Here is an 18,909-nt window from a genome sequence, read left to right on the forward strand (position 1 = left end):
GTGTTGGTATTTATTGTTATACTGATTTCACAACCATGATTACTACTATTAATATTGCTTTGCTAATTCCATTAAGTGGTGTCTGTATTGCCAGAGTAATACATTTTAACGTCTGCCTCCGAAATCTTATAGTACATTATTATTATTCCTGAATAATATATTATTCATCATGGCCATGATTTTGTGGCTTACTACAGTACTTTGTTGTCAGTACTGTAGTACTAATTGAAGTCTATTCAAATATTACTTGTGCGTTTTCTGCAATCCATTTCAACATGCCTGGAACCCCCTTTTTCAACTACTGAGGGTCTGAGCTTTATTTTTAATTGTACAATATCTGTACTTTATTGTATTGTACTCTGTAATCTCCGAGTTGTTTTTAGCCACATATCCGATTTAAAATTTACCAAAATAAAATATTGGCACCATTTGACAACTGAAGTGTAGCATAATATGCTACGTATTATCCACCACAGGGGGTCCAAAGCGTTCTATCGTTTGTACAACCAGGTTTAGGTGATCCATGAATGAATTGACAGCAACACGAAGCAGTCTAGCTTGGCTTGCAGTAAAAACTCTGAAAAAAAAAAAGAATTATAAATGTTGAACGTATGGGGATAAAACATTTGACATAGGTATACCTATATTTGCATCACCTGAGCAGCCCTGATTGGCCGGCTATGTGAATACCAATAATTACAATGCAGTTGCATTAAAAACGTGGTGGATGTGGGCACCTGTTACTGTACGATGCACACAGTAATAAGCAAGGATGAATTGCGGACAAGAACATTATCTTAAGCATTAGGATGTGAATATGATTTGATATAAATATCTTACACTGTCAGAACATTGTCAGTAAATGACAATTCTTTTGTGACTTCTCCTTTTCTTGGTTCTTTATCAACATTTAATGATTGGTAAGCAATCTCTGCTTCTCGACTTGTCCCAAAAGGCACACTGATGTTACTTTAGGAGGCAAAAAAATAATAAGAATAATGCACCTTACTACCAAAATGCCGGTGGGAGAAACACGCCGAAAGCCTGAAGGGTTCAACTGGAACTGCACTGGCTGGGCCTAGCTTAGTTAGGCCTAGCCCTAATAGCCATTTTATCGCCCTGCTAATAGCAAGTTAACTACCAGGCAACCTACTAGACAGACCTGAAAATTGCAACAATATTATTAATTGTGATTTACCATTTTAAATTCTCCATTTATCCTTTGTTTTTATGAGAAAAAGAATAACAAAAAACAGGTCAGTCTCGTTTCCTTTATTTATAAAACCCGCCCTCTATAATATAAACCCTTACCTAATAAATATTCATGATTTAATCTTTAAAATAAAAATTATAGTTTTTGCTGGATTATTCAGTAATAAATGGGTTATTATTATTCATATAATTTAAAACATTAAATTAAATCAAAGGTAAATACAAATTTTATATTTATTCGCCATTACAAAAAATTACGTTTTTTCACCAAATTCAACACTTATTCGTTGTGATGGTACTTGGTATATTAATCCTATATGGCACACTGATATCGTCACTCTGGTTTCTCTGCATCACGCATAAATCTTTCGCCTTTTACTAAAGATTTCCGTGCAGGGGAACACTCATTGAGTTTAAACTCAATTTTTCTCAGCCCTTGTTTCACACAAGGGTAATTTATGTACTAAAGATAGATTATTCGCATATCAGTAATGCCTTTATGCTACTACATACGATATTGCACTACAACATTTTTTGGTTGTGGTCCGGTACAGTACCTTATTTATTGGGTTTACATGGCGTATAAATGATCTTACCACTAGCTATACGGGAATATAAAAAATGGTCATTACTAACAGTTACCACATAATGATAAACTATCGGAAAATGTTATTATACGTTCATTTAAAATTTAATTAATAATATTTAATTAAAAAGAGTTTGAATACAAGATTGATATATAAAATAAGGTGGTCCCCTAAAATTATGATGATAGTATACAGAAGGCATTGCAGCTTCAGATGGTGCTTGTATTTTCTTTTATTCTATGATGTTCAATTCATAAAGTATTTATCAAAATTTAAAAAGGCATATACCTAGGTAGGTGCTGTTTTCGTATTATATTGAAAGGGCTAGAAGAGGGAGGAAGGGGAGGAGTCTATAAAGTTGTGATTCCATATCATCATCCGGGAACCAGAGCGTACCTGGATGTTGTGCAAGTGTGTGAGAGGTGATAACACAGTTTTCTAAAATCCAGTGAACGAAATCGAAGAGAATTTGCTCAAATTAATTATGTCTAAAAGCAATGTAAGTCACTTTATTTATTAAAACGCTTTTCTATATTGCTATGCTCTTAATTTGTGAAAAAGAACAATAAATTTGATACCAGTGCCACAATTTACACACGGAAGTATTTAGCCTAGGCCTAAGCCTAGGTGGTGTACACTGTTTGTTTGTGGTGTGTACAATGGATGTAGCAGCTCGCGCTCCATCTGAAAAAGAATGACTCGGCAAGTTTTGTATACTTACCTAGGCCTAGCGCCTGTATAGATATATTGGCATAATCTCTAGGAAAGGCCAGTCATTTGTTTTCAGCCAAAAAAAGGTATTAAATATTAATAATAATTATAATGGAAATGTTATTATAATTTAATATTAAAATCTAGGCGTAATAATAATAATAATAAAAAAAAAAAAGGATTGTCATTATTTGATTAAGAAATTGTCATTTTTTATTTTTATTGCTTTGAAATGTAAAATAGGGTTGGCTGGTGTAAAATAATTCCCCCTTGTTGCAGCCCCACACAAGTACATGTGTATGTCTATGATGGGGTACGTGTCTCAATGGAGTGGTTCTATAATATTAAAAAATGTACAGTCACTGTAGAGACAAAGGAATATCGGCTGGAGGAGGCTCAATATCGTCAAGCCTGTCTATGTTTGAACTTTAAAACACCTGATTTTAAATCTCTTTTTCGTCTAATTACACATAAATTAGCTTATTTAATATTCAATGCTTGCTAATTGTGCCTATGTGCATAGTAACAGCAATATCTTAAGATAACTATTGCTTTTGCTTGAAATACATACTACTTACATTTAATACCTTAATTCATGCACTATTTAACAATGACTAAACTAGTCCATATCTTGCATTTAATGATGCATTACTACACACACATAATAATGTTTTATTATAGAATAAATTCCATAAATAATTTTCTCCAAATAACACTTATGTATTAAGTATATAAACTATTTAGGAGAAGCTCTATCTTCATAGAAAATATATCATTAATTCACAAAAAATATAAATTTACTAAAAAAAACATTCAACTATTGCTACATGAAAACATACATTTCACATAAAATGATATGCGAAGGAATTAAACGTGATAGAATAAAGACAAATCCGTAATTTGTTATTTTAACATTGTATTTAATATAATATTTAATAATCTAATTTGAAACCTCTTATGGTTGTCATTGCTAGTTTCTGCAAGGCAAAATGGAGAATAAAGGTATGGACAGTTTAATTATAATCATAGATATACTGTATTAGTGTAAGTACTAGATAGTCAACTGTATAGACACAAATTAATTCCAACAAAGGGTCCACCCTCTAGCCAATCTATCTACTGTTTAGTTTTAATATTCAATTAACTTCAGAATGCATTCATAGAATATTGATTGTTTAATTGTCCTCAATCTATGGTTTACCTAATGTACTAATATTTACATAATTGATGGAATGTAATAGTTAAAATAAAATATGCTTAGAGCATCTTATTGACTTGCATAGGAAAGTGCTTTAAAATCGCTTGCTTAGTTAGGGTGCCTACCTCTGACCCACAGTGCCTACTTAACCCACGGGGGAACCTACCTGACCCATGTTAGTAGCACAATGAGATAATAATAATGAAAAAACATAGAGTTAATCTGCTTTATGATGACTGAACCAGAATGTTGCTGAAAATATTGGCGCGTCTTTTTCAATTACAGGGATATCCCAAACAAAGAGTCGCCTTAATAGAGGTTGGTCTTGGTGTTAAAACATTGCTCATCATTTATCATGAGAAAGTGTGTCCTTTATAGGAGAGTGCCCCCTGAATAGGAGTTTCCCAAAGGAGGGGTAAATCGTCACATACTAATATAGTATTGTCTCAGGAATTTACACAAATACAAATAAACATACCGTCACGGTTGAGTAACTAGACGTCCTATCTATTGAAAGATCCTAATAATATGTAGGCCAATCTAGTGTCATTTGAGCATACTCAGAGCATCTCAGCTTTTCTGTACAACTTGTTAATGTATGTATAATGATACAAATTAGTGATTAGCACAGTGAATACCTCATTTACATGATTAATTTCTAATACTGTAGCTAGTTAGAAGGCATGCCAGCATCATCATTATATTGTAATTCAAAACAAACTACCTGCAAGATCTGTATGTTGAATTAATAGATCAGTATTTTGTCCTGCTTTCTACACAGTAGTAACTATATGACTTGAGAGTTGAGGCTGTTAAATTTTATACTCTGTTTTTAGTACTATTAATATTATTGCTACAATTTCAGCTTAGGCCTTCTACTGTAGTCATTAGGTAAGTATAAAATAACATAGGACAATTATTTTCTACATTTTTATCAAAAAATATTATTCGGGCAATCAGAGTTGGTACATTATACTGTTGGATGATATTCAAAAGTACAGTACTTTTGAAACTTTCTCTTATTTAGCAGTTTTGATCAGTTTTATCATTATATTATTGTTATTAGCGTTCTCTTCTTGTCCACGATAATGTGTAAAAATTTGTCAAAATTGATACAACATTTTTGTTATTACAATTTTTTTTTTTGACTCATAGAAACTATTATAAATTATCTTTGTCCTTTTTCAATGGATTTCATAAGTATTCATTGACAAGAATCAGGATATAAATTTGAATTATATTTTCTGTGATAGCTTCCTTGTAACAAGTGGCTATAATTATTACCACTTGAGATATGCAATGTATTCATTAACCTACAGTACAATACTGTATAACGTTTGAGCCTTCCTATTTCGAAATAGTTAAACCAATTATTCCTTTAAGAATGACTGTTAACAATTAGTTATTCTGCGGAGACTCTGTATGATAAGAAACTGCAGATCATCATTACCCACAATGCAGTGCAGAATGATGTCAATAATGTATCTTGACATACGGGTCATACACAGTAGTAATCAGAAATATTCTCATGTACAACAAATACACCATACAACTAGATTTTGAAACGCATGCAGTAAAAGGAGGAAATCCATCTATTGGAAATGGTTGAAATAGAATGAAACTATTATTACCATACTGTATATGACAGATTCCATGTTCTATGTATATTCCCGTCCCCCTTCAAATTTAGGCTAAATATGGACACATCAATTTGGTCAATATTGTAGTATCCAACCCCGAACCTACATTTGGAACTATCTGGGACTATATTCAGTCACATACAGTATATCATTTTTATTTGCTTGGCATTTTATGTTTTGTTTCCTTACAGTGGAGTCTACTAGGAGCTGTGTCATAAATGTGCTGATATAAATAATCATATTTGTAACAGTAATTTATCATTAATTGTTTTCTCTTTGACGTAGGTATCAATTTTTTTTGCTTGTCTCGTGCATGGCATTGTTATACTCATTCCGCTCGCTTTTCAAATTTATATCAGTTGTTTTGAAAACATTACATTATTATATGGACATTTAGATTACGCAAGAAAAAACAAACAAACAAGCATAACAAATGTTTACATAAAATACAAACCAAACAACAATGTTGTTATGATAGGGCCTGTTTCTGCTGAATAGCACCAAATAACTGTTTATTTGAAATTTGTGCTCCCAAAAAAATAAGTTTAATCAGTGGTTTGTTGATGAAAAAGAAATTCAGGGTAATTATTAATTTTTTTCAGCAGAAACAGGCCCGTGACTACAACACGTGTTAAGGCTATAACAATGCTAATTGGCTAGTAACCTTTTTTGTTTGTTGTTCTGTTGTTGTTTTGTATTTGACATTGCGTTTATGTGATCGAAAAGTCTTTATTTTTCTGCTGAATGAAGCAACTCGGGCATTTATTTATTCTGTATTTTATTTATAAAGAATAAGCCATGGTTTTACAAATATCTCCACATTGTAGACAAACATAATGAATAATCAGCTCCATGTCGATGTCAGTTTTCATTGAATACAGTCACATTATCAAGTCATTCTTGTACCGTAATGTTATACTTTGTCTGCACTATCAAACTTTAATCTTACAAAAAAATGTGATGTTTCCATATGGACATGACGATGTCATATCACTACCATACATATTTGAGCACATCACACTTTTTTGTCAAACTAGTTTTATAGTGTAGACAGAGCTTTAGTTGTACAGTAGACATCAAGTCAACTTTCTTTGTGGATCTCATGGTCCTCATCCACTTACAGTTAGTTTGTTGTGTTTTTTCTTGTTCATCTGCTATCATGATATTGTGTTGTTTTAATCATTTTCCAATTTTAAGTTTCAACATTTTGTCACCGGCTGTGTTATACTACAGTATAGTAGTACACCTAATAATTTCTCAGGCTCAGCATAACTCAATTTGAGATCTGCCAAGTTCCCCATCTCGCCCTCTCTCTTCCCATTATGTGTCTTTTCAACATCATCTACATTTTTTTTGGTTCCATTTCTCTTTTAATTCTCCAAAAATTATCTGTCATTGATGTCTTATCCAATAGACATCGTTTTATTCTTTCTACGTTAAGTACTGTATAATTTCAAAATTGTTTATTTGCGATCACTTTGAGTATATTCCGTGATCTCCTTTGCAATGCTCATGTCCACAACTGACCACCTACATTTATGTCCAAACTACTCTGGACTCTAGCCATCAGCGCTCAGTGGTCTAGATGTATGAATGCCAGGCTGGTGATCTGGAGGTCATAGATTTGAGTCCCACCTGAGAATTACTTAGTATAAAGTACAAGTTATATCAGAGTAGGGCATCAACATCTGAACAATTTAACTCAACACCCTGATGCAAAGCTATTCCACAGTAGTGGAATCAATTATATACAGTTACTTAGTCGAATGTTATATTTTGCATTTTCTACTACTAAAATTACAGTAACTAATGCAAGACTTGTGCATGTATGCATTTTATGATAATTTATTCAATTAATTATTTGATAATTAATATGCTGGTCTTGTGAATATAAATATTTAAAATGAAAGAAGCATTTTAAAACAAATTTACTGGGAAAGTTAATTAAGTGTTGCAATATTGATATTAAATTTCTTTTCATAACCTTATTAATTATCGTAGTTTTTACTACGTTTTTTTCTAGTTCTGCATTTTGGATTATACTATACTAATAATACAAACTACATGATAGTTGATACATTTGGTATTGATTTTGGTTTAAAGTTAGTTTGTAAACTAATTGTTTGTGATCTTTTAATAACTTAAATATATCTTTCTGTAGATACTTCAGTTTGTTTGTTAGTATTTTATTAATATTAAACTTTTAATACAATATCATATGTTAATTACCAAACATGTTATTGCAGTATTACATGTTAGTTAAAGACCCCTTCCCTGCAATTTTGGACGTTTTTTGGAAAATAATACATATATATCACTTTAAAAACATTAAACCATGTCATTCCTTGTCTTAAATGTACGTTTTATGGTAAATTATGATAAAAAGTGAGAAACAATGCACTACCTAAGTAGCTCGCGGCGATCGACCTCTCGTGGACGGTCTTAGGCCTAGCCTAGCTAGGCTTAGTTTTGTAGGCCTAGCTGGTAAACATCGGTAACGTACGAACATCGTACGCCAGCTATATACCTAGCCTGACGTTGTATAGTTGCTGCATTAATTGTCTTTCTATTTTTGCCAGACTCCGTTGATACAAATTGGGGAAAACCCGGTATTTTCGCTGAAAAGTTAGGAGTCTTCCATTTGTTTTGGTCTCACGATCGATCGAAAAGTGGGCGAATTACAGGTGAAAAACAAAAATATCAATCCGCGTGCAATGCATTTTGGGATTTATAGCGGGCCGCTATAATTATTAGAATCGACTTATTTTTCACATTTTTAACCGTTTAAAGACGAAAAAAGTTATCGCAATAGGACCATATAGTATTATTTTTACATTAAATATAGTTTGTGATCTTAAATTAGATCTAAAAAACGTAGGGAAGGGGTCTTTAATACCAAATTTGGTATTGAAGTACTATGTAAATAATACCAAATTTGGTATGTCAGTATTGCTTTTGAGTTTTAAAACTGTATTCCCATTTATTTACTCTCAGTCAGTATTCAGTTGGAAAGGATTTTTGAATTCCAGGGTACATACATTTTAATTTGTTTTGTTTATTGTGTTTTATAGGGAAAAGCCGCAGCGGAGATTAACAGTATTTCTTTGCTAAAGGAGACCATGAACCAGGAGGAGGTGCCTCATATCTTTGTCATCCTAGGAGCATCGGTAATATTACATCATTTTTTATTATTTATTTTCAGACTCATAATGTTTTCTAACATTTCCCTTCTGTCAATAATTCAACAACAAAAAAGGGTTAAGAGTGTGTTAAGTGTTAGGCTACAAACTTAATTGCAATAATATGTCAAGTTCCAATTAACTTTTTAACTTAAAATAAAGCATGCAGAAACTCAGTCTCTCTTCCTCTCTTCACTTAGCCACAGAAATATATATTCAACATTTATTTTTTTTATTAAAAGCAAATCATGGTTTGTATAAGTACCCTTCAATGTTCAAACTCGTTATCACATAGCTAATTGAAGTGTACAATCTTTGGCAATTAATATTTGCTTGTTCAGTCTCTCTGTTACCATGGAAACAACAAATAGTTGTCTTGGTGACCTGGTCTTGAGTGACAGTAGAATTGACCTATTGATTCTTATTATGAGTGATTATAAAATCGTATAGTGCACTATACTATTGCTGTACTATTTATTATTGGCTATGCTATAGTATTATTGATCATGCTATTACTGTACTATAAAATACAGTACTGTACTATACTATTATTTTAATATATTACTGTACTATAATACTTTCAAATTTAGAAATTAACTATACAGTATAATATATGAATACAATATTGATCTTACTATTTACTGATGATACTATACTGTATTATACTATACAGTACTATACTATTATTTTACTGTAACTCCACTATAATACTGTCAATTTCTGCAAATGCAGTCTATCCTTTTGTGATATGAAGTGATTTGTACAAAATTATATACAGTATGAAATATGAATGCAAACATTTAATATGGCAATAATAGCAATACATTGTATGTATTGAGTTTTGAATGTACATTTAGTTTTCAATTTGTTTTTCAGGGAGACTTGGCCAAGAAAAAAATTTACCCAACATTATGGTAAGCATACAATATAATATATAAAATTATTGTAAATTGTAAAGGTATCATACATAAATGATAATTGAGTTGTTGCCCTTAGTTTAACCTATTTGTTGACCTGTAAAAATAAAGCCTTGGTTTGAGTTCTGAGTGACTTTGCAGTTTTAATTCAAGCCAACTCACTATAGTCAAGATAACATCAGTTAAGGAAGTAATGTTTAATTAATTATAATATTATCACAACAAAGGCCAGTTATTTATTAATGAAAGACTAACAGAAAGAATAGCAAAAGCATATTTTGCTGCATATAAATCCGAAGTAAAATTACTGAAAATAATAGTAGCCTAATCCATGGATGAAATAGATTAGACCAAGGATTAATTAATATCCCTTGCCTCATCAGAGCCATATAATGTTGCTGGGTTTTGATACTATTGTTGGAATTTAAAGCTCTGTCTACACTATCATCTGACAAAAAAATGTGATATGGACTTAATTATGTCAAAACCACTACCATATTTAAGCATATCACTACCATATTTGGGTACATCACATTTTTTTGTCACATCAAATTTGATAGTGTAGACAAAGCTTGAAACTGTCTTTTAAAAAGAAATATTAAACACATGAATATAAAATATACTGTAATATGTTAACCTTAGTTCTGTTTTTAATTTGAATTCCATAATTTTGTTAAAGTTAATTCATTAAACATTTACAATTACATGAACTATTTTGAATATTGCAGGTGGCTATTTAAAGATGATCTCTTACCAAAGAACACAATCTTTGTTGGTTATGCTCGATCAGTTTTATCCATCAGTGATATTAAGAATAGATCTGAACCATATATGAAGGTAAATAAGACCTTTATCATCAAGTATATTTTCTTTTCAAATCTGTTACAGAACAAAATAGTTAAATATTTAAATATTTTTAGGTAAAAGATGGCGAACGCGCAAAGCTTGATGAGTTCTTCAAACAGAACCGCTATGTAAAGGGTTCGTACAAAGAAGAAGACGGATTTGAACACTTAGATGATGTACTTACTGCAATCGAAGATAAGAAAAAGGACAAACCTGCAAACAGACTGTTCTACCTCGCCCTTCCACCAAGCGTTTTCAAAGATGTTACAAAACACATCAAAGCAAAGTGCATGAGCAAAAGGTATTATCCAATGACTTGTATTGAAATATCGGACAGACAGAGCTTAGACAGTTAGTGAATGCATTCACTTATGGTTATCCTTGGCAATTTGCCTACGTATCTTTAAAAAACAAAACCATATATGATATTAATATTTATACATTTTTTAAATAGCGGATTTATATAGTAAATATACATATTTTTTTATGTTAATAGAGGATGGACACGTGTGATTATTGAAAAGCCATTCGGGAAGGACTCCGCGTCGTCTGCCGACCTCTCTAACCACCTTAGTGCGTTATTCACTGAAGACCAGATGTACCGTATTGATCATTATCTTGGCAAAGAAATGGTGCAGAATTTAATGATTTTAAGGTATTTGTTGAATACTTGATTGGTGACATTTACCGTATTACTTATACTAGCGTGCCCTCCATTGCATAGTGGAATGGCTTATCCATTACACAATAGAAAATACACATACAGTATAATCTAACAACAGGCTGCTGAGCTCTGGAGATCAAAGGGTTTATCTGTGGCTGCGACACGATCAGTTCAACGTCCCTTAACAGACACCGCGCGTCGCGGAGAATATTTACATAGCACAGTATTGTTGGTATTTGTTGCAGCCAGACATAAGATCAAAAGATTGTTATGAGTTCCTATCTTGGCAAGGTAAGCTCAGTGTCCTGTTGTTAGATTGCCTTGGTATAATATACATTGAAAAGCAGATGATTGGTTTAATATACTTTAGGTGGAGATTCTATCGCGATTTGTAAAGAATCTGAGACCTTTTTTGATTTGTTTTGTAAACAATACACAAGAGCTGCATGGGAGAAACGGTCAGAACTTAAATCTCCCAATATATAGATTGTTTTTCTTTTGTATTGTTGCTTTTATATATGATTTGTAAATATTATACACCTGTGATAACAACTATAGGTCTTCAGTACCTGATGTTGAAACACAATGGTTTGTAATGTAAACTCTTTACTATATATTTTATGTTTATTTTTATATACCTTTTTAAATTATCAACTCAAACCTATGATACTGTAGGACAATTTAATACAGTAGGCCTACCTGTATTACCATGTTGATAATGATTTTTCTTTTATATTTTTGCAAATAGTTTAAGAACCTGTATCCGTCATATTATGTATTGTTTTGATGTATTATGTTAATTTGGATGCACCACTTCTGTGTGTGCCACCGATGCAAAGGTGTCATTTCCTAATAAATTATTATTATTATTAATTATTATTATTATTATACATTCTATTATAGACTTAGTCTTTATTTTTATATCAAATTCATGGGTTATTTGTTTGTTTTTTATTTTTGTGTAGGTTTGGAAATCGCATTTTTGCACCTGTTTGGAACCGTGATAACATAGCTAGTGTTATTATCACCTTTAAAGAACCATTTGGAACGACTGGAAGGGGAGGCTACTTTGATGAATTTGGTATTATAAGGTACAGTAAGATTTTCAGTCATGTACTGTATATTGAAATTCTTTGAGGGTTTTAGTGAGAATTGGAAAAATATATTATAAAGCCTGAGAATGTCTTGTATTATACTAAAACCTTGTTTGCACTGGACTTAATTTGGTCAAATTCGCTGGCTAAAGTGACCAAAAGAAAAGTCCAATCCGAAAACTGGCTACAATTCCCACAGGGTTAAATTAACCAAGTCCAATAGTTACTTTTACCGACCATTACCTGCCTAGAAAAATGCTTACCATGGTCTCTATAAAATAACCATGCGGCTAAAAGTCCAATCCGAACATGCGACTCATGTTAACACAATGTCAATCGTTTTTTTAAAAATTCATTTTGGTGAAATTACAGTAAGACTGCGTGAAATTATCCCAAGTGTGAACAATGGTCAAATCTTCAGATGACATTGGGTAAAGCTACGCGATTAAATTGACTATTTGACCAGCATGGACAAGGCTTAAGCATGGTCGACACTGCCTACATATATTATCACTTATATATTACTACAATAATTTAAATAATATTTATGTAATTTCAGGGATGTTATGCAAAACCATCTTCTACAAATTTTGTCATTATTTGCAATGGAAAAACCAGGGTCAACAGACGCAAAAGACATACGAGATGAGAAGGTATGAAACGCTATTTATAGTACAATTAATATATTATATTAATATAAGGAATAATCAGTCTTAATGTATTGTGATTGACTTGTTACCATAGTGCAATAAAATAATAAATTTACTTTATTTGCACTAATGTATTGATATTGCTTGATAAATGATAATATATTCATGAGAATGAATTTGCCATGAGTATAAAAAAGTTTTTCTTTCTATGAATTTAATTTAATTTCTAAGTTAATAATTGATAGCTGTAAAGTAGCACTTTTAATGTGTATAATTCCCCATGAGGCTTTTGTTGAATAATCGATCAAAGAGTCTTGAATTCATGTTACAGAATTAGCTATGTGTGTTGTCATTTTTAAGCTTATTTTGTGGAAGAAAATCACTCATTGGATTCTACAAATCGCATTGAATACAATATTCATATCTGAGTTTTATTACTTTATATAAAGCCTTGTCTATACTATCAAATTCATGTGTCAAAGAAATGTAAAAATCACTATCATTTGGACATATCACTACCATATTTGGGCACATCACACTTTTTTGTCAAACTGTCTGTGTAGACAGAGCTTAAGAGGTTTGCAGTTTCAACTTTCTGCCTGACATGTTTTTGACATGTTTTACCTTTTCACAGTGTAAACTTTAAATACAACTGTTCATTTCATTCATTTTTAGGTAAAAGTGTTGAAGCGCATTGAACCCTTAACTTTAGATGATGTTGTGTTAGGACAATACGTTGGTGATCCAGATGGAGATGTAGATGCCAAGGAAGGGTACCTGGATGATCCCACTGTTCCCAAAGGATCTGTCACTCCTACATTTGCCACAGCAGTCTTCAAAATTCAAAATGAGAGATGGGACGGTTAGTAAAAAATTTATCTATTTAATTGAAAAAAGCATCACCTAATTTTATTAGCGCTCATTTTTATCTCCCAAATCCAGCAAATCCTGTTTGCTAGAAGGAAAAAAGCTAAAATAATAAGCAAGCCGTCCTTGGTGTTTGTACTAAGAAGCCTGATATTTTATATAATAATAATAATAATAATATTATTTCAATGAAACTAATTAATTGACTCTTCTTTATTAATCTTTCAGGTGTACCTTTTATCTTAAAATGTGGAAAAGGTAAGAATTTTTAAGAATTGTTTTTCCATGAAGTTATACATCTGTGGGAATATTCACGAATCACACTTGGGCTAAAGGGAAAAACCCTTAAAATTTAAAAACATTCTTCTATAAGGAAATCCTTTTATATTTATTGACCTAATACTTAAGTGGGATAGGTGAATATTACCACTGAAGTGTTACTATCTGAGCCTTTTAATGAGAGCTGAGATAAAAGGAATACCATGGTCTCCTTTCTGCTGTTAACCTTTATTGGGAGCAGAAATTTAGCATATTCGCAATACGGTCTGCATAAAAATAATACTTTGGAAATAACCCGTTTATTCAGCGCTATGCAGAAGAAACAGACCCCCTTGTTAACTTCATCAAAATTGAATTAGTTAATGAACATGTTTAAACTAATAGTCTTTTGAAATATTTAGCCTTGAACGAAAGAAAAGCTGAAGTACGCGTACAGTTTAAAGACGTACCAGGAGACATCTTCAGCGGTAATTGCAAGCGTAACGAGCTCGTAATTCGTGTACAACCCGGCGAAGCTGTTTATTGTAAAATGATGACCAAGAAACCAGGCATGTCTTTTGACGTCGAGGAGACTGAATTAGATCTTACATACGGCTCTCGTTACAAGGGCGTGTCTATGCCGGATGCTTACGAGAGGTTGATTCTAGATGTTTTCTGTGGCCATCAAATTCATTTTGTCAGAAGGTATGTTTATCCAATGTAGTTGAAACTAATATTGTTTCGTGAACACGATAAATTCATTATTAAGTTATGTCTCTGTAATTTATTGTTGTTTTTTTTTATATTTCTAGTGATGAGTTGGCCGAGGCTTGGAGAATCTTTACACCACTTTTGCACAAAATTGAAAACGATAAACCAAAACCAATTGAGTATAAATACGGAGGGTAAGTAGACGATCCCTATTATTTGTATTGGTGCATTGTGTGTATTGTATATGGCCAAGTATAATCCCATGCTTGATTATCAGCCCACTGTAGCCCAATAATGTTTCAAGCCCTTAGGACTATCTTTGTCATATACAGTATATATATAGATTTGACAGGCATGGCGAAACCACTCAGTGATAAACTGGAAAATAAATCAATTAATATTTAGAAACAGTTACATTTTTATGAAACTTGTGAGAATGAGAAATAATGCTCCATTCGAGATTCGAACCTGGAATTTTATTGATATGCAGACATCCTACCACTAGACATATAACCCTCTTTGACAATGAACAATGTATAGCTATTTGAAGTTGTTTAACTATAAAGCCTCTGTGGTCTAATAGTTAAGATGCTCACCCCTGTTAGTGAGTGAGGTTCGATTCCTGTAATTTTATTTACACAATAAATTTATAGGATATCTGTGGAAAGATATACTGCACAAAATCGTCACAAGTTTTCTGGTAACCAACCCTTAGAATATATAATTAGTAACAGTTAATTGTTATTATAATAATATATTAATAAAAATACATTTTATTTTTATAGACGAGGTCCTGCAGAAGCGGATGAACTTCTTAAGAAACATAACTTTGTTTTTACCGGTACATACAAATGGGCCAAGCCAGCTCTTTAGATTGCAACGACCAAGATTGTATAAACAACAAACAAAAACTAACCTTTATGGATAGACGACCACCATTTATAACCATCAACTTAAAGAAAATGTTTTTTATATTTCCTATAGTCAAATAATGTATTTATAGAGAAAACAAATTTGTAGACAGATATGAAATGTTTTATATATAACTCAGTATTTGTAAAATTAGAAAAATAGAAAATAATTGATACTATATAGTACTATATGTGCAGCTAAATTACTATGAATTTTTAGTTAATAATATTAAAGCAGCTAATTACTATGGTAAAATGATGCTGGTTTTGTAGGGGCTGAGGAGATAATTAATTCATCTATGATTTTCGATTAGAAAAAATATGTTTACAATATTTATGCAGCTAATTTGTTATTTTATTAAGTGAAGGTATCATCCTCACTTGATATTAAATCTATTTTAAATTATTTGGTAAATGGATGCTATGGGTGGTGGGAAAATATATATGTTTTAATTTCTGAAAAGTAAAACTAATTTGTTAAAAAAAAATATTACAGTACATTGTTTTTATTTTTGTAACTGCTTTTTAAAACCTTGCATTTCATTATAAGTTTGAATTATAGCCAATAAAAAATATGAGACAATGTTTTAGCCTATATTAATTACTTATAAATAACAAAGTGGCTAATAATATAAATACTATTGAATATTATAATATACTACAGTTTGTAAAAATATAGGCAATGTTACCGGAGTCTTTTGTATGAATAGATAAAATGTTACTAAAATGAAGAACAATTAAAAAGCTGAATTTTATTTTTTTATTGTCAAAGACGACGTTTGTATAGTCATGGAGAAATAAGTTAGGACTAACTTATTTCTCCATGGTATAGTTAATGAATGAACGGAAAAGATAAGCCTGCAACATGGTCGACGATGTTCTCGAAGCCTTTTTGTTTGAAATTATGGCAAGTCACGTGTATAATTTACTTCTGACGTCATCACGTGGTGGTAAATACGATTTGTAAGTATGTTATTTGTTCTTTAAAATCCAGTAAAATATGAGAATATAATGCGATATTTATAGAATTTACCGTGGTTTTATGTACAAAAGAGTTTAATGTAATTATCTATGTATTTATTAAAAGATATGTCTATGATTAACTGAGTAATTTCATGAATTATGCTAGGGGCCTAGCCTAGTTTAGTTAGCCTAGGCCTAGTTTCATTAGACGGTAATAATGCATTGTGTGGGCTGCATGGATTCGACAATTCGAGAGATAGAAACGCTGCTGCATGATAGGCCTAGCCTAGGCTTAGATTACGCTAGTCTGTGGTTCTCAAGGTGGATGAAATGGGTTCCTATTGAAAAAAATATTAGGCTTTTTAACTAGACTCGGGCCTAGCCTAGGCCTAGGCCTTTATTAATAATAATATTATTATAGTCTACTCTATGCTTTTATTTCCCTTTTTTTTTTTATGCACTTCTTGTCAATTGTATGACCCACTCACTATACTATACGACCCCCGGGAAAGATGTGCGTCATACCTTATGAATACCATGACACACCCGTACATAAAAAATGTGACTTTTCCTTTGACGCATGACGCACCCATTTTGACACACTGTGACCATGTTGTTTATGATATTTTGAGTGGTAAAGTGACAGACATTTACACATCATCGTTCATTGATGTGACGTACCTTCTAGGTTTTTTGACACACCCCTGTGTCAGTAATTATTTGTAAATGATGCACCTCTCCCGGGGGTCATATAGTGGGTCATACAATTGACAAGTGCATGCACATTTTTATACCCCATGTACAAAGTTTAAAACCAATTTTTTTTACTGGTTGGCTGACTTTTTAGTGGTGTGGTACTACGGCTGGGGGTCTACCACCATTGCCTACAGGGATGATTTTTGAGGTTTAGAGGGCCGAAGCCCTGATTGTCTCGGCGTTACGTGTCTGAGGTGATTTTTTGGAAATTTTGTTAGACCGTGTTTCCACAGCCAAAACAAAATTATTGGTTTGGCTGTGAAAACATGGCCTTAAATTCTATCTTCACTTTTGTTTTTCTACAGGAATTTTATAGTATGTCAACCAGTTAAAGATGCATGAGAAAAATAATTCTTTTTACCAGTGAGTCAACCAGTTGAAGAACACAGTTTTAGCTCCTACATTACTGTAATATCAAAGGTAACTTTTTAATTAAAACTACATTTCTCTTTACCTGCCTCCTCCGGTATTCAATGAACGAGAACTCATGTTGGCCGCAGTTAATTAGTTTCAGTTATGTAATACGTATTTGTAATTATTTTCTCTGACAAAAAATGGTGAATACTGTAATTGCTATGTTTGTGGGAGTTATGCACTTGTCCCTGGGAGAGGTGCGTCATTTGTCCGATGTGCGTCATACCTTATGAATACCATGATGCACCCGTGCGTAAAAAATGGGACTTACCTTTAGGAGACCATGACGCACCCATTTTGACGCACTGTGACAATGTTGTTTATGATATTTTTAGTGGTAAAGTGACGGACATTGACGCCATCATTCAGTGATGTGACGTACCTTCTAGGTTTTTTCACACACCCCTGCGGCAGTAATTATTTGTAAATGACGCACCTCTCCCGGGCATCGTATAGTGGGTAATACAATTGACATGTGGACCAACATTATTGATATGTTATTTGTTACCTTTCAGATGTCAATTGAACATTCGCTGTGCAGACTATCGGCAGAAACAGAGATGGAAAATCTATTTTGATGAATTGGAAATGTTATATCTTCGCTATCACATTTAAATATAAAAATATTGTTAAAATTGTATTTTAACCAACCCCCAATCTGAATAAATTCACTCCCTGTGTTGTGTTTTAGTTTGGTAGGCATATACATTATCGGCCGACTTTTGCAAGTATTTATTTAGTCTGGTAGGCTTATATTTTGTCATACAACCGTTATTAATTTGCTTAAGATTTAGTGGTAGGCATACAGTATGGTCAATAGTGGTAGGCTTATTGTGTTGCGGCCATAATAAGGTAAGGTAAGTGAATTGCCACACGCTCTATACTACAGGTATTATAAAGGCGCCCTCTTTAGTGTAAAGTCTCTAGTGATAGAGATTTTATATTTCGAGAGGGTGCTTTATCTGTAGTATAAAGCTTGTATAAAGGGTGCCCTCTTTAGGGTAAAGGCTTTATTTTAATGAAGCCCTTACTCTAAAGAGGGTGCTCTACATAAAGGACGCCCTCTTTAGTATTAAGGCTCTATTATAATAGAGCCTTATTATAAAGAGGGTGCTCTATAAGGGTCCCTCTACTAAAGAGGGTGCCCTCATGGTTGGGATGCCCTCTTTGGTGCAAAGGCTGTAATTAAAGCCTTTGCGCTAAAGAGGGTGTCTCAACCTTGAGGGTGCTCTCTCTAGTAGAGGGTGCCCTCAACCACACCAATGAATAAAAGGCAAGAGTGTACATGTAGCATCATTTTTATTTCATTTGCAAGCTAAAAAAAAAGCATA

At 32.5% G+C, this 18,909-nt stretch overlaps 2 protein-coding genes, 1 long non-coding RNA gene and 1 other non-coding gene across 7 annotated transcripts; 3 read left to right on the forward strand and 1 right to left on the reverse strand.

The window, feature by feature from the left end:
- Positions 1–3: 3 nt before the first annotated feature.
- LOC144855472 (EKC/KEOPS complex subunit LAGE3-like) lies at positions 4–1,293 on the reverse strand. Its single transcript, XM_078713347.1, has 3 exons — positions 1,199–1,293; positions 841–969; positions 4–577 (listed from the first exon to the last, which is right to left on the reverse strand). The coding sequence occupies exons 1-3, from the start codon at positions 1,213–1,215 to the stop codon at positions 457–459; spliced, it is 267 nt and encodes an 88-aa protein (XP_078569473.1). The 5' UTR covers positions 1,216–1,293; the 3' UTR covers positions 4–456.
- A 253-nt stretch (positions 1,294–1,546) lies between these two features.
- On the forward strand, positions 1,547–1,666 carry LOC144856598 (U5 spliceosomal RNA). The gene has a single exon (XR_013614945.1). It is a non-coding gene; the product is annotated as a U5 spliceosomal RNA (small nuclear RNA).
- Positions 1,667–2,194: 528 nt separating this feature from the next.
- On the forward strand, positions 2,195–16,028 carry LOC144855468 (glucose-6-phosphate 1-dehydrogenase-like). 4 transcript variants are annotated; one of them, XM_078713342.1, is made up of 14 exons: positions 2,214–2,298; positions 5,540–5,629; positions 8,420–8,515; positions 9,404–9,441; positions 10,173–10,281; positions 10,365–10,591; positions 10,787–10,945; positions 11,920–12,045; positions 12,608–12,701; positions 13,374–13,560; positions 13,794–13,823; positions 14,246–14,528; positions 14,636–14,728; positions 15,320–16,028. In XM_078713342.1, exons 3-14 carry the CDS (start codon positions 8,468–8,470, stop codon positions 15,405–15,407), a joined length of 1,482 nt encoding a protein of 493 aa, XP_078569468.1. In that variant the 5' UTR covers positions 2,214–2,298; positions 5,540–5,629; positions 8,420–8,467; the 3' UTR covers positions 15,408–16,028. The 4 variants fall into 4 exon arrangements, with proteins under 4 accessions (XP_078569467.1, XP_078569468.1, XP_078569469.1 ...); XM_078713343.1 differs by lacking the exon at positions 2,214–2,298 and adding an exon at positions 4,513–4,599; XM_078713341.1 differs by lacking the exon at positions 5,540–5,629 and having other exon boundaries at positions 2,195–2,298.
- A 360-nt stretch (positions 16,029–16,388) lies between these two features.
- On the forward strand, positions 16,389–18,293 carry LOC144856188 (uncharacterized). The gene is made up of 3 exons (XR_013614906.1): positions 16,389–16,408; positions 17,470–17,584; positions 18,094–18,293. It is a non-coding gene; the product is annotated as an uncharacterized LOC144856188 (long non-coding RNA).
- The last annotated feature ends 616 nt before the right edge of the window (positions 18,294–18,909 follow it).

This window comes from Antedon bifida, chromosome 11 (assembly GCF_963402885.1).
Source record: "Antedon bifida chromosome 11, ecAntBifi1.1, whole genome shotgun sequence".
NCBI classification, from domain to species: Eukaryota; Metazoa; Echinodermata; class Crinoidea; order Comatulida; family Antedonidae; genus Antedon; species Antedon bifida.

Bases quoted from the DNA above. Each gene is read 5' to 3' on its own strand.
- LOC144855472 (XM_078713347.1), bottom strand. The intron at 578-840 runs GTAAGATATTTA...TTTTTTTTTCAG, and splicing joins ACTGACAATGTTCTGACAGT to AGTTTTTACTGCAAGCCAAG.
- LOC144855468 (XM_078713341.1), top strand. The intron at 8,516-9,403 runs GTAATATTACAT...TTTGTTTTTCAG, and splicing joins TTGTCATCCTAGGAGCATCG to GGAGACTTGGCCAAGAAAAA. The intron at 9,442-10,172 runs GTAAGCATACAA...TGAATATTGCAG, and splicing joins AAAATTTACCCAACATTATG to GTGGCTATTTAAAGATGATC.